The sequence below is a fragment of the Solenopsis invicta genome, chromosome 7 (genome assembly GCF_016802725.1).
Source record: "Solenopsis invicta isolate M01_SB chromosome 7, UNIL_Sinv_3.0, whole genome shotgun sequence".
Classification (NCBI taxonomy): Eukaryota; Metazoa; Arthropoda; class Insecta; order Hymenoptera; family Formicidae; genus Solenopsis; species Solenopsis invicta.
The window spans coordinates 14,567,111-14,582,701 of record NC_052670.1 but is presented as its reverse complement, the minus strand read 5'-3'; the positions used below and the strand labels follow the sequence as shown (position 1 = coordinate 14,582,701).

Below are 15,591 nucleotides of genomic sequence, written 5' to 3'. Positions count from 1 at the left end.
CTTTCTAACCGACGTACCGACCGACTGCTGGCACTGCGTCACTGCGTAGCAGCGGCGTAGCGGCGCGCAGGCGCGTGGGCGTGGCCACGCGCCAGTCACGCCGCTACGCAGTGCCAGCAGTCGGTCGGTTAGGGAGCACAGCGGAAGGTCGCGTTGCGTCGCAGCGCATTTCAATTCGTATCCTCGTCATCCCGTACGAGAATTTGATGCGAGCGAGTGTTTCGACAGTGTCGTGGACCATCGTGGACTGTTGAAAGTGAGGTACCGACATCCGTTGTGTCGAATACATTGTTCGAAGTCATATCGCGTTTTCAATCGTGTTTCGTAGCTTCTCCGTTGCCTCTTTATTCCGAGTTTCCGATACGCGTGAGCACCAGGAGGGTTTCGAAAACGAAGGCTCGCGCGTTTGTGTCAAATATAAATTAAGACGAAATCGTCGTGAGGAGAATCTGGATCCTTCGTGTCGCTCAGACAACATCAACGATCATCGGTCGGGATAGCACGAAGTCGCGTCGTGCGTTCAATCGCGTCTTCTCCATTGCCCCGTATCCCGTATTTCGAGTTTTCGACGGGCGTGAGTACCGGGGATGTCGAAAATAGACCAAGTGTCGCGTGTTTGTGCTAAGTGTGAATCGAGAGGAGGAGGAGGATCTTGGATCTTCGAAAGCGGCGGCTGAGACTACGAGACGGATGAGGGATGAGCGATCAGCGAACGGTGAGTCAATTTATTTATACGAGTATCTACTGTTTATTCGCTCCCATATTTCAATATTTGTGTCTCGTCCTGATTGCGCTTGCATAAATTGCGACTCAATAAATTGCGCATAAGTCGTTAAGATAGGAAAAATTTAAAGTTTGTGTACGCGCGCTCGTGGCGCTCGGCACTCATCCCTTCGCCAGGTGTGCCAACAGATGCGATTGATGTGCTTTCCGAGGTATTAACCAATCATGCGCTCACATGTGAGCGCACCTTGACAAAACAAACCTAGTGAGGGCCACTTGCACCAACGCCGATTAACTTAATCGCTGATTAGTCTATCGGAATTGACCAATCGTATTTGTCATTAAGTAAAAACGACAAATGCGATTGGTCAATTCCGATAGATTAATCAGTGATTAAGTTAATCGGCGTTGGTGCAAGTGGCCCTGAGTGGGCCTATCGGAACGATTTCCTGTGCGCTGAGTGAACTTCCTATAAAAGCGCACAATATTATTAATATTAAATAATATTCCTGAAATGTTATTTAATACTAATAAAAAGTGGTTTTATGTGTCACTCCTGATAATATAATTATATAAATATTGTAAGAATATTATATTAAAAATAAATAATATTTATGTCAATATTATAAACTATCAAAAATATATCCTCTTTGGATAAAACTACTTTCAGTCATTTTAAAAGTTTTGAGTTTTTATTTAGAAAGCGTGCAATTCTCTGATTTTGTCGGCTGCAATTTATGGTTATAATATTTATATATAATTTTTTAAATTAACAGCCATACGAATATTTTCGTAGATGATTAAAAAGTACAAGAATCACTGAGAAATTTTTTTATATTTGCAAAATTAATGAAAATTAACTTAAACGCAAATGACGCCAGTCGTACCCAGAGAAAGGGCCTAAAAACAATAACCTGTGTACTGCAACGTATTAATTTTCTATAAACGGAATCGTTAGGCGTGTTTCGCAAGAGGGGACGAACACATCGCCTAATTTTAGAATCCGTCGCATTCGCGTCTCCGTTTTGTGACGAGGAGGTAGATCCCCGCAAATGTTTCACGTTAAACGTACAATCGATCGATCCCGATAACGATTCCCGATAACGATTCCCGAAGCGGGAATGTCTCTGACGAAAAAGGGGTAAGCCAACTGCTTTTCGATCCCGTTGATGCCGACTGTCGTCCTATCTCCCTACAAAGTTTCGTTCTCCAGTTGCAAAATCGGGACGGGTTCTTCGCCTAATGACAAATTCCGTTGAACGGAATGTTCGCTCCCGCGACCGTACGGGCTGTCGTCGCTCGTGCCCTCTATTTCTGTCTGTGATTAAATTTACAACGTTAAATTTAGAGAAATGATGGAAAGTCGTTCGTGACTGCAATCCTGTGGAAGAATTAAGGTCGCCGTTGCACATTCGTCGACCAATTCACGTAATTTCAGACACGTCAATTTTATGTACCTTTATTTATTATATTATTTAGTATACGGTATCACACATTCAAACGCAGTGAATAAAATTAAAAATATTTAATGTAACGTATGGATAAATTCAGAAATTGCTTCTTTTATGTTCTTTGATAATAAAATCAAATAAATGATAGGAATCCCATACATTTCCCATACATAGCGAAAATATTATATTTTTGCATAAATGATCATATCAAATTGTAGGGAAAATATATTTTTTTGAAGACATTATCGCTTTCATTGCATTTTATTTTTTAAGTTAAATTGTTATAAGTATTATTCTTGCTTTTCTCTCTCTCTCTCTTTCTCTCTCTGTAAAAACGATCGATTTTTTAAGCATTGAATAGTATAAATAATTATCTTCTTCATTTTTTGATGTATTGTTTATTTCAATATAAGCGTTGGCAGTTTAATTCTATAATGCAATAATTTTTTCTTCAATGTATTTTGTTGAATTTTAGTGTATGGGATTATTTAGGATCGCTGATTGCAAATCTGAAATTAAAATTTTAAATGTATAAAAAGTTTTATGAAAATCAGACTTCAATATATTTTTTTTAATAATCATTTTGATTGCCATGATAGATATGCTATTTGAAGTACTTCAATTATAAATGCAGATTTGAAATTTGCGACTTCAAAAACATTAAAATATTTTCCAGAGAGCATAGAACGTTCTGTGAATGTCTCTGAATCTTCTTTTGTAAAATAAAGTGATTGTTTCGATTGATTTTTTGCACCTAACTTATGGTTAATACTTATGGTTAATTTACAAAATAATTATTATTTTTGTAAATAAATAAGTCAGTAATATAACGAACAATTAATATGTTACATAAACCAATGAGATACATAAAAATATAGGAAAACTGTGAAGCAGCAAAGGATAAAGATTTTAAAAGAGAAATTAAGAATTTACATTTTTATTATACTGAAAGTTTTTTCAACGTTCAGACGTTTGTCTCGCTTTATTTGAGTTTCGTATGAAGTAGGCTTGTTATGTTCAAAATAAAATAATGTTTAAATCATATTTTAAACGTTATACTGTTTTAAACAAACACTTATTTTAAACATGATTTAAATGTTAAAAACGAGTTTTTTTTCTTTTTTCAAGGAAAAGATTCAACATAGATTTTAAGAGAATAATGTTCGTGTGCTTATTTTCATTTATTTGCAATGCTTATTATTTTTCGTAAATGTTAGAAAAAAATTAATTTCCTTACTTATTTACAAAATATGTCTTTTAACATTCTTATAATATATTCAAAATATATATAAAGACTTTTCAATTTTCATTATTTCAATATTCGTGATATATTATTTCAATTATTCATGGAATATTATGAAAATGTTCTACAAAGATTATTTTTGTTCAAAAATTAATGTGAATTATTATACATAAAATATTCATAAACTTTACAATTATTACATTTAAAAGTTATATTTCCGATAATTTAAAAAATAAAGTAAACAATACTATTTACTTTTCATATAATTATAATATTATCAGGAGTGAATATATAACCACTTTTTATTGATATTATATTTTATTGATAATATTTCAGGAATACTATTTAATAATTAAATAATATTGTAGCGCCTACAGAGTAGTGACATACCCATATGCCATTTTTTTCTATTCAATTTTTTACGATGTTTCGTCAACTTTAAGATATTTAACAATATTTGTCTGCGACATATTAAATTTTGCCATATTTGAATTTTCAAAATTTTCAAATTTGGATTTCAAATTCGAAATTAGCGCACGCTTCCAAAAATCTCTGGAGTATCAAATTTCATTGAAATTAGGCTAGTAGAAAAATGTATGTCTCAAAGGATTACAACGGTAAAACGGAACATTGTTTCTTCACTTCCCATGGTTTAAAACTTTAAACATTAAAACCACGGGGGTGGAGAATCAATGTTTTGCTTTAAAAAAAACGTGATTTTTACCAATTCTGCTATGTAGTATTAAAAACTTGTTTCTTGACTGTTTGCCTGTTATGTTACAGAAACGTTTCACTCGACGAATTACGACATGCTGTACACGAAGCCATTTCGCAGGAAGAATCGTTCACGACTCGATTCGCGAGGCTATCCGCGTCGAGTGACAGGCAAGGAATGATTAGGATGCTTGTAGAAATGCCCTGCGTGGTGGGCTTGAAACCGGGCGATTCGTACGAGGGTAAGAGCAACGCGCGAGCCGCGCAACTGTACGAGAAGTCGCTCGGAGTGACGATGGAGGCAGGGAACGAGCACGCAGAGGAGATTAGAACTTGTAATATTCTTACGCAAGCACTGTTTGCGGCCAGTGCGAACAGTAGAATATTTCTAGATGCGATCTGCGAGCGCGCTAGACGCTTCTACAGTCTGCGCGCTTATGCGAGCTGCCTGCGAGACTGCGAATGCATGCTGGCGCTTCCTGCAAATTTCTATGACGATTCCGCGGAGAACGTCAGGCATTTCGTGCAACGTAGGAAGGAATGCCTTCAACTAGAGCGGGAGTGCTCCCGTAAGTTGGAAACCATGTCCTCCAAGAAACGCGGTGCCCGTGGAAGGACATCCTCCACCTCCTCTGTCGCGTCCTCCTCCTCCTCTTCCCGTTCTTCTTCCAGCAACACGCTGCCCATCGTCGATGGTAAGCCACACAGCCATTTCACGAGCTGTTCGGATAGCGTTAAGCTGCAGTTTGACGAGGCCAGGGGCCGGCATCTCGTAGCTACAAGAGACATCAAACCGGGGGCTGTACTCATTGTCGACCGGCCGTTTTCCTTTAGCACGGACGTACCGGCTCTCGACAGGAATTGTTTGCATTGCCATGCCACACTTAAATTAGAAGACAGCGTTAGAATCCCGTGCCGTGACTGCCAAACAGTTAGTAGAGCGCATGATTTACATTCGTGCATGCCGTGCGCCATGTATATAGGCCAGATCCAGCCACTTTTATCCATACCTTCCCCTATTAATGCCTGTATTAAAGTATTAATTTATTTATTCTTTTCACTGAGAAAAAAATGATTGCAATTATTTAATTATAAGTTATAATCATTTATGTTATGTTGCCATCTATTTATTTATAACTGTTTTAACCATTCAAGTTATAGCTATTATTTATTGTTGTTACGTAAATAATAAACGAATATTTAAAAAGTAGTTTATATTTATTACATTTGTGATTGCATTTAAAAAATATAAAAACGTTTACCACGATATGGATGGTAAAAGTTAAAATAAACGTTATATTTTTTAAATGCAATCACAAAGAATTTTGATTTATTATGTTAATATTTAAATTTATCGTAATTAGTAGAACTATAAATACATATAAGGTTATTATTACTAACAGTCTTATAATTACTATAAAAATGGAAATCCCAATCATAATTATTTTACGATGCAATTATAATTGCAAATATTATTTTTCTCTCAGTGTTGTATAACTCTTCATAATTTGTGTGCTGTAGATCTTTTGATATAAATTTTGTCTCATGTTCTCTAGGTGATCTTTTGTAGCGAGGTGTGTCGCAAGAAAGCTTGGGAGACGTATCACAGATATGAGTGTTCGGTATTCAATTACTTTTTCGAAAATTCTTTGAATAAACGCCAGCAATCGTCTTATCTCTTACTGGCTTATCGCACGACGGTCATACAAGCGCTACAAAACAGCACGGAAACAATATGCGATTTAAATCCTGATTTCCTACAATATCACGCTAACGGTAATGCAAAAGATAAGGATGACATTAACGAAGAATGCGCGAACTTGGGATCAAAGGAGACGTACAGTCCTCTCGATTACCGAACTGTGTTCCAATTGGTGACTCATTGCGTCGAAATGGAACCTAACATGAATCTCAATCGCACTAGCGAGGCGATCTTTCTTGCAAAATGTTTGATCTCGGTTTTGAGCAAACTGGACGTCGTTTGCACGAAGGAAACGTTCATCTCATTGGCCGTGGCTATGCTGCATCATTTGCAGGCGATTAATTGCAACGCGTACGAGATTATTGAGAATGTTCACGATGAGGCGACGCGCGTCTGGGAGCCCAGGAATATCGGTGCCGCGATTTATCCCACAGTCAGCCTTGTGAATCACAGCTGTTATCCGAATGTGGTTCGTCACTCTTATGCAAATGGTAAGTAATCCTCTCTCCAAGATAGAGATCACGTGTAATTTTTCCTTAAAAGACAAACAGATAAGAATTTAATGAGAATTGAATAAAAATGTAAAGAAATTTCAATAAAAAATTAATATTTAATGGAAAAATCAAGAAATTTTATTAAAATTGTAATGCATGTTTTATGAAATTAGAACAAAAAAGTGATACTTTATACTGACGAATTAACATTTCAATAAAATAATAAATTTTTTTTAAATTGCAACAGAAATTCTGAAATAAAAAATTAATGACTTTATTGATACTAATGAATTTTTGATAACATTGTGATGAAATTTCCAAAAATATTTAATAAAATTCAACATGTCATCGAAGTTTTATTACAATTTTTCCACTAGGATTTCTTAGGGTAGAACTGTGAAAATTTTCATGTTTCCATTACAAAGAAAAAGTTACTTGATCGCTACCAGAAACGAGTTAACTTGTTGTAGATGAAGGATCTCCGATCTCCGATAATTTTTTCTTTTAGGAATAGTCGTGGTCAGAGCGTTGCGCTTTATCGGTATCGGTAAAGGATGCGAGATACTCGATTGCTACGGGCCTCATTTTCTCAGCGAGAGCAAATTGAACAGGCGTGAGTTCCTATGGAAGAAATATCGATTCCTGTGCGGATGCGACGCCTGCAAGCAGAATTGGAAACTTCCGCTGTCCGAGACAACGAGATACAAGTGCACAGCGTGCTTAGAACCGATGGATCTCTCAATAGAAAACGCGATAGTGACGAATCAGCGGTGCGTGAAATGCGAGAAACTTGTCGATTTAAAAAAAATCGAGAAACAACTTCGTAAATCGATTCAAAAAAGACTAAACGCCATTGAAAAAATGTATCGGGGGAATTATCGAGACGCGATGCCTTTATTATTCGAGCACGCGGACTTTGTCAACAAACACTTAGCCGAGCCGAATATCGAAGGTATCAAAACAGAACAGTGTATCGTCCAATGTTACAATTCTCTTGGCTCTATTTCCGTGTAATAATCGGTTTATAACAATTGCTTACAGTAGTGAAACACTTATTTCAATATTTATTCTACAGCATTGTGAAAAACGCAATTCACTAAGAATAGACACTTCTAGTTTTCTATTCTAGAAAAAAATTGTATGCAAACTGCTAAACTAGAAAATACATGGAACAATGATCTTTGATTGCATTCTTGTTAACAGTCGCTGTAACGCGAGACACGCTGTAACGCGAGACAATGCAGATTAAACTAAGTACTTCAGAAACATATAATTCCCGGTGGTAAAATAATACAAAACAAATTATTTAAGAATTGATTTTCGTACAATAGATCAGCATACACATATATAGAACGCCTATATTCTATAGAACGCCGAGAGTAAAAGATCGAGCTCAAATTACATCACGTGAATCAAATGATACGGTTGCATGAACACGCGTTTTATATACGATATTATGCCCCTTGCATGCTCACACTGTAAAACTGGGTAACGTAATGTATTAGGACCATTGCGTCTCCAATAGCAATACGTATACCTTACTTGCGTGAGAAAGATAAGAATTATGTACATTGATTCATCATATACATTAGTAAAGTACATCCTTCAACTCAGTTCATTAAAACTAAGAGATGAAATACCTAAATTCAACTAGAATCTGGCGATGTAAAGGCTTAGGCTTTGATTACCACATATGCGTCTCTCTAATTTCACTAATGATGTGACCCGCTTGAGTCAATGCCTGCGAACAATTGTTAGACATCAATTAGTTATCAATTATTTAAGATTATATTTAAATTCTTATGTACCTTAAGCATGTCCGCTGTTTCTTTGCGCCTAACAGCAATGTGTTCGCTCTCAATCAACAAGGCCTCAGCCTGATCCGATTTGTACAAATGTGTGACAAGCTCGCTTTGTAAATTATCTTTCACGTAGTTGACTAGGAAATGCATAACAGCCTTTGGTACACTATCCTGAATGGACTTTCGTACAATATAAAAATATGACCTTATGAGTCTTTCTATAAATGGAAAGAAGAAAATTGAAATCAAAATTTGTTAACATGTTTGTGTTTAATGTGATATGGTTTCCTTACCGATAATATCACAATCCCGTTGCTCGCGATCGCTAAGTTTTCGTGACGTTTGTATTGGTACAGCAGGAAGCAGATTTACTGGTTTTTGTTGCGGGGATGCTTTCTGTAGTTCGATCGCTGGATGTGTATTGTTTTCACGCATTCTGACCGGAGAGCCATCCGCGGAACTAGTAGAATCTGTTCTTCCTTGGAGTAGCAAATTACTTAGCAGCCAGTGATTTTGCTGTCCTTGTTGTTCCTTAGTCTGATTGGAAACAGAGTTCATCTCGTCTTGATTATTGACTGATTTTACACTCTGTTACAAATATATTTTACTATTAGTGACAAACACGATGAAAAAAATTGAAAAAAAAAATCGAAGTATTACGGACAAAATAATGAAACAAACTGATGAACATTCAAATGTTGCTATCCACATTAAAATCAATAGTCTTGAAATAATAACTATATCGGTTTATTATACACAAAGGATATAATAAATTAGTATTAAATTATCAAGGTGTGTACGGGAAAAACTGGGAAAACTTGAAATTTTCAAGGAATTTTATTGGAACTCAAGAAAATTTTTGGAATTTACTTTTAAATTTAAATTCAATCTTTCGGTGACAAAATTATTTTTAACGTTTTTTTAAATTTTTGATAATGCAAAATGTCGACAATCGATTGCAATAAGTGACATACATATCCATGTACATTCTTGTGACTTGTGTTTTTATAAAAAATTAGTGCTAATAATAAAAGACAGTACATTGTTCTTGGCGTGGTGTTTAATCATACTGAATAAAATGATTTTGTTATACCAACAAGATATACATGATCGAGTGCATTTTGATGAAACAAAGCAGAACTTGTGGTTATTACAATACTACTCAAGATTTATAAGATTAGAATATTTAATAAAATTTACTGTAATTTAATAATTCTCATTAGATTTCTGATTTGTCCATTTTTGAACAGACGTATTTGATTGAATCTACCAGACTTCTAATACAAGACTTTTTTCAATGCACGCTTCGTATTCTGCACTTTTAGTTTATTGCAGACCAATCATTATACTTAGTTCATATTATTTTTCTTTAATACTTTTTCAAATTTATGATTTAAAACTCAAGTTTTCTTTGTAAACGATTAAGGAACATTAAAAGATATAATAAAATAAAATTTATTTCACTACATTAAAAAATTCTCTAATCTTACCTGAAATTTTGAATAAAATTCCTGGAAAAACCGGGAATTTTCAGAGAATTCTTTTGCAAAATTTGAGTACACACCCTGATTATAATAGTAATAAATTACAATAAATTAGTAATAAATTTCGCAAAAACATTATTAAATAGAGATTATTACTCACTGTGTCATTAGTAATTATAGTGCTGGATGCTGAAGTTAACCGTTTGTTGTGCTTCAGATGATCTACATCAGCATCCTTCAATAAAGACGACACAAATGCTGCATCCTTGTGAAAGTCAGGATGCTTAGTGTTAATGTATGCCAATTCTATCGCAACCAAGTTTTCTACCTTTTTTTAAGAAATTAAATCATTATAAGAATATGAAAAACGCATTATAAATATAATATTCAGCAACAGGTAGAAGAAAATTTAAAGAATGATTCTAGGTAAGATAAAATAATAAAAATCAAGACTAACAAAATTGCGATTAGAGCTTCGTTTTTTTTAATTATAAATGTTTAATAACTAAATATTGACAAAAAGTGTCTGAAACACATAAATACTGAAATATTATAATTAAAAAAACAAATTCTCCATCGAAATTTCGTTATTCTTAATTTTGTAAATTTGAATATTTAAAGTTCAAATAAAAAATGTTTAAAGCATATAGATATTTGAACGTTTATAGTACTGAAAGTGTACTGTTTTAGGTCTGTTCTTTTTAGCTGATTTTCTTGTGCAATTTATCTTTTACTTTTTCTTTCTATTGTGAAAAGAAAAAGAGAAAGATAAACTCTGCAAAAAGTTCAGCTAAAAGGAAAAAAGCCTCTTAATTTTATTCCTTAAATTTTCTTTCATTTATTGCCGAACACTTTGTATCTACTGGACATTTTAGTTTACCATTGCATTAGTATGTGGGAGTCGTCTACGTAGCAATTGTGTAACAACATCGACGATACGTTCATGCAGTTTAGGGAAACGCAGCATTTCTTGTTGCACTTCAGTACCACAATGTTGTATTATACTTTGCATTTCTTCATGCACGAGTTCAACACACCGTAACGAAGGATCTTCCAACTTTCGTATTTGCCGTTTAACTAGTAGTTCAAAGGAAACTTCCGGTACAAAGAGAGCTGGTCTCGGACCAGTTGCATTGCGTATAGCGGTCAATATATCCACTTTACTAAGGTCCGCCAGTGGATTAATCGAATCGAGCGTTTTGCCAAATGTCTCATGAAATATGTAGCAAATGCGAGCGCCACCGCATAGTTCAGTAGTTTCTATGTTTCTCGCTGTCCCTTCTATCGTACAACAATAGCTGTTCGCAAATTTTGTGATGATCTGCAGCAAGGTTTGACTTTTGTCCTCGACATCGCCGCCATAGGAATTGAGCAGGGTTTGATACTGCGCTATCATCGTATTCACTCTGTTCTGTTTTCAAAAAGTACAAGTTCTACCAAATTATGCTTACTTTAGTAGATTCTAGCTACGCTCTGCGATTTGACAACTCTATTATTAATATTATTACCTTCAACTCCGGCAAACAATCCCTAATATGTTGCATAAGTAAACGATTAAGCGTTTTTGCTAAGTAAGGAGTGCCGTTTCTGTTAGCCAATGTTGGATATTTACGTTGCAAGAATGTGGCCTCATCCTTCAATGCTTCCTGAATACTTTTGTTATTCATTATATCTTGTTGAGAACGATTAACTACACCTATAATACCCAGTTTTACTGGGATAACTCTGCCACATAGAATATCTATGGCATCAGTTCCTAAAAGAAAAAAGGATATACTTAATAATTATTGTTACATCAGTTGGTCCTGTATACTTTTTGATAAATTTAAGGAAGTTCTCTAGTTTTTTCACATAATATAAAAAATTGAAAAAAATTTTAAGAATAACTTTATGACAAATATATGAACATTTTGAAATTAAAAAAAAATTTTTCAATCTATATATTCATAACAAAGAATAGAGTTTGAAGATCATTTTAAAATAAAAATGAAGTTTTATTACATCATTTTTGTATAAGAATATAAAATGTTCGTCCATTTAACAATTGTGTCTAAATATATTGTGATAATGAAAATGTATTAGCTTTTGCTAATACATTTAATTATTACTATAAAAAATTTTTTTTTATTTTTTTACACATTATTTATCAATACTATGAAGAAAATAGCTTTAAATAACAGATTATAATTTTTATTGCTTAAATTCAGGTTTGGGTAGAAACTAGTTAAAAAATGAAAGATTAAATGATAAAGTTACAAAGTTAATAACTTTTAATTTAACTTAGTTAATTTTAAATAATTTTATTTTTAATTTAAACTAGTTTTTCTTAATTACATAAATTTTAATGTATTATTTTACAAATATACTAAAGAAATTCCTTCATGAAAAGATATGTATAAATGAAAAGTCATGTGACTTATTCATTTTTATAAACTGGAGACTCTTCATTAAGGTGCAAATAATTACAAAAGATTAAATTTACCAGCATCCATAAGATCCAATTTTGTAACAACTGCCAATGTTCGTCTGCCGTCTGGATCGACGTCCTTACTAAGCTTCAAACTCTCACTTGTAGCCATGTCGGTATTGGCAGTGACAACTGCTAAGATTATTGAGTTAGGACTACATATGTACTTCAATACAAGCTCACGTATCTGAGCCTCAATATCCTCCGGCTGATCACCCACTGGCACTTTTGTGATACCAGGTAAGTCTATGAGTGTTAGATTAACAACAGATGTTGAATATATCTTAAGGTTAATTGGTTCTGGACAAATCCCTTTGTTCCCTCCAGCCATTCTGTCAGTTTCAGCCTCGATCTCCATACGAATATCGTTGAAGTCCTTGTAAATCTTATTCTTTGTGTGCAAAAACATTCCCCATTCCTCCAAGTTCAGGGTGCCATTTTCCGCGTTTCTGTGCTCTCGATCATCTTTCGGTGTATATACAAGTTGCAGTATTAATGGACGTCGTGTAACAATACCAGTCCCTCGTGGCAGAAAAGAACGACCCACTAAGCTTTCTATTACAGATGACTTTCCCGAACTCTGAAAAATCCAATATTTGTTCTTATAGAACATCTTTAACTCTTTCCCAAAGAACACATTGCAATCAAAATGATGTCATTTGATATGATCTTGACGTCATCTCGAAAATGATGTAATTTTGATGTTAATGACATCATTTTCAAAATGATGTCAAATAATATCAAAATTATGCCAAATAACATCATTTTAACTGTGATGTAATCTTTGGTTCATTGCTTGAATAAGATTTCTCTAACCCTCTGGAGCTACATCAAAATCTGCAACAGTTATTGACGCTGGATTTATGAGATCATTTAAATTGATTTAAAAGACTATAATTTCAAGGAACTATAATAAATATTAATTCTCTGCAGGTTATTGTTTTTCAATGCTTAGATTACCTGTATCACTAAAAAAAGTTTTTTTAAGACATTTTAGACTCTAAAGATATGAAAAGATTCTAGTATACTCTTTTATCATTTAGCAATAAGATTGTATAATTATTATATGACTCACAAGATGCTTTTTACTTTTTTTATACTGTTCAAATTTGAGAAAGAATCAGCAAAATAAAAAAATGCTTTAATATGACCCAGAGATTAGTCTGTGGAGGATTAATATTGAGAATACAAGTAAAAAGGCTTAACGAGAAAGGATACAAAATAGTAAATAAATTAACAAAAAGGAATATAGAAATTTCAAAACAAATACAATGTAATAAGAGTCAAAGTTCTAGATATGAAAAAAGTATAGGGGATTACATAATAGGAATTTTGGAATATTCAAAGAAACATTGTCATGAATTCAAAAATTTCAAATTTTCAAAATTATAGCAAAATTTGATAATGAAGAATCAACAATAAGTAATAAATTCTGGTGTGAACAGGAAAAAAATAATTGTAAACTGTGTCATAATGGGACTGAAACATTAGAGTATTTAGCAACAAATTGTATAGCAGAAATAAGAACCAGTACAAGTTTAATAATTAAGTTGCGGGGAAGAAGAAAGAAATCAGTTGGATGAAAAAAATCTTAAAGTGAAGAAAGAGAACTTAGAATCCAAAGAGAATTTAGAAGAATAGGCTTAAAAACTAAAAAAATGAATCTCTAAGATTAAATAATCGACAACACATAAGGTTTGGTATTTTGTTTGAGATTGTTAGTACTTTTGTATCATGTTGTTTATTGGTTTATGTTAACAGACCCTAAGTTTATATGCTGTTAAATTAAAATTGTGAAATTGATGTGTAACTCCTTTCAAAGCCATAAGGTAAGAAATAAATAAATATCTAGCTATCCAATCTACAGAGGGTTAAGTCCACTTCAGTAACAATGACTCAAAATTTACAATTGACAATAGATCCAACAGACCAACAGACCAATAGCTCCAGAGGATTAGGAGTGGCTACCATACTATTTTGACTTGCTCTCTTGATCAATTATAGTTGAGTAAACACAATACCTAAAGAAATTGTGATTCAGGCATCACAAGCTGCAATATTATTTTCCTCAATTGTAACACTAATAAGCAGCAAGCGACTTAACAACGAATGGCGGATGACTACATTGTTTGTGACAAAGAAAAAATTCAAATGTCCGTCGATAACGATAACCGATCCGCTCCTTTCAACTGCACCCTCTCTTTTTCTCTCTCGTAATTTTCCCTCTTACCGGAAAATCTCAATTGCATAATTTACTTAACCTTGAGAGCGAAGAGAGTGGCAAAGTCCAGGTGAAAGAGGCGGACCTGCCGTTACCGTTTCGGTGCGGCTTGGCCCACAGGTCGAGGGGCGACTCTTCGGCTAACCTGCGTGCCCAGCACGACGATCTGTGGCAGCTGCAGCACGGTAGCGCCGACAGTGTTGAACACGTCCTGCAGCTTATTTATTACAGGTATCAGGGCTTCCATTGCGAGGCGAGCGGATGGACGATGAGAGGCCTCGAGAGGCGTCGCGTCGACGAAGAGAATCGATCGGGACGACGGTCGGTCAGTTACGAAGCCGGGTTCAGTTCAAGTAACGCTCGCGCGTCGCGCGTCTCCTCTTCTCGCCTCGCCGTTTCGCGATCGTTTTGGCCGCAGCTCCTCTTTACATGCGTCGCGGCGCCGTGACGGAACCGGATATTCCACGAGCTACCGGGCTCGACTATTGACGACGATGCACTTGGAATGACGATGGTAATTTACTCGAAATAACTCTACCGCCAGAGAATGATGCACACCTGACTTACACCCCTCGCCTCTTTCGCGCTTCGTCCTCGTACTCGTAGTACGTTGTACACGCGTGCGCATTTTTAATTGTTGAGAGATCAAGCAATCGCACGTATATACATTCATGTAATACTTATGCATATATATGAGTGACTGATGCACTGTGAATGCGTTGATGTATTGTTTCGATTCCCGCCTCATGTTCAAGAGTAATTTGTCCTCATTCAGCAGACAAGACTTTTTTTTAAACGTGTTTTTAACATTTTTCATTAATTTATTTAATTGTAAAAATAAAATGTTTATTGAATATTTATATTAACCTTTAACCATCCAGCAAACGAAAATAAATTTAAATAAATTAAAAATTGCAATTTATTTTAATTTATCCGAGTTTGCGCTTTAATTGAAAAGAATAGAAATGAATTTATTTCGATCTTTTCGAATTTGCGTTTTAGATTTTTTGAATTGATTTGAATCCAAAAATAATAATGTAATATTGATACGAATGACATTCAAATTTAACATGATAATCGTAGCTTATTTCGTATTTCAATTTATTTAAATCCAAAAATAATATATATATGGGACATGAATCCATCCAAATTTAAAATAATGAATATAATAGCTTATGGAAAAATGAAAAAGAGATAGTACAATTGGGTTTGTTTTATTATAAAAATTGCACTTCTCTCTCTCTTTGCCATTTAAATTGCAGAGAGTAATTTAAGAAATAATTATAATTT

General features: G+C 34.3%; 2 protein-coding genes across 8 annotated transcripts; one reads left to right on the top strand and one right to left on the bottom strand.

The window, feature by feature from the left end:
* Positions 1–165: 165 nt before the first annotated feature.
* Positions 166–7,512, top strand: LOC105199796 (SET and MYND domain-containing protein 4-like). Of its 3 annotated transcripts, none has more exons than XM_011167048.3 (4): positions 166–715; positions 4,201–5,062; positions 5,688–6,324; positions 6,836–7,512. In XM_011167048.3, the coding sequence occupies exons 2-4, from the start codon at positions 4,310–4,312 to the stop codon at positions 7,339–7,341; spliced, it is 1,896 nt and encodes a 631-aa protein (XP_011165350.2). In that variant the 5' UTR covers positions 166–715; positions 4,201–4,309; the 3' UTR covers positions 7,342–7,512. The 3 variants fall into 3 exon arrangements, with proteins under 3 accessions (XP_011165350.2, XP_011165349.2, XP_039307365.1); XM_011167047.3 differs by lacking the exon at positions 166–715 and adding an exon at positions 1,641–1,864; XM_039451431.1 differs by lacking the exon at positions 166–715 and adding an exon at positions 1,886–2,151.
* LOC105199795 (dynamin-1-like protein) lies at positions 7,304–14,907 on the bottom strand. 5 transcript variants are annotated; one of them, XM_026137856.2, is made up of 9 exons: positions 14,447–14,907; positions 12,096–12,660; positions 11,122–11,369; positions 10,494–11,024; positions 9,774–9,941; positions 9,620–9,694; positions 8,423–8,717; positions 8,136–8,347; positions 7,304–8,068 (listed from the first exon to the last, which is right to left on the bottom strand). In XM_026137856.2, exons 1-9 carry the CDS (start codon positions 14,546–14,548, stop codon positions 8,012–8,014), a joined length of 2,253 nt encoding a protein of 750 aa, XP_025993641.1. In that variant the 5' UTR covers positions 14,549–14,907; the 3' UTR covers positions 7,304–8,011. The 5 variants fall into 5 exon arrangements, with proteins under 5 accessions (XP_025993641.1, XP_025993642.1, XP_039307364.1 ...); XM_026137857.2 differs by having other exon boundaries at positions 8,423–8,666; XM_039451430.1 differs by lacking the exon at positions 14,447–14,907 and adding an exon at positions 14,102–14,393.
* Between the last annotated feature and the right edge of the window lie 684 nt (positions 14,908–15,591).

Coding starts and splice junctions, on each gene's coding strand:
- LOC105199796 (XM_011167047.3), top strand. CDS start 1,845: ATGTCTCTGACGAAAAAGGG. Junction 5,063..5,687: donor CGTGCCGTGACTGCCAAACA/GTTAGTAGAGCG, acceptor CATGTTCTCTAG/GTGATCTTTTGTAGCGAGGT. Junction 6,325..6,835: donor TCGTCACTCTTATGCAAATG/GTAAGTAATCCT, acceptor TTTTTCTTTTAG/GAATAGTCGTGGTCAGAGCG.
- LOC105199795 (XM_026137856.2), bottom strand. CDS start 14,548: ATGGAAGCCCTGATACCTGTAATAAATAAGCTGCAGGACGTGTTCAAC. Junction 11,370..12,095: donor ATTGGATCTTATGGATGCTG/GTAAATTTAATC, acceptor TTTTTCTTTTAG/GAACTGATGCCATAGATATT. Junction 9,695..9,773: donor CTATAATTACTAATGACACA/GTGAGTAATAAT, acceptor TATTATAATCAG/GGTGTGTACTCAAATTTTGC.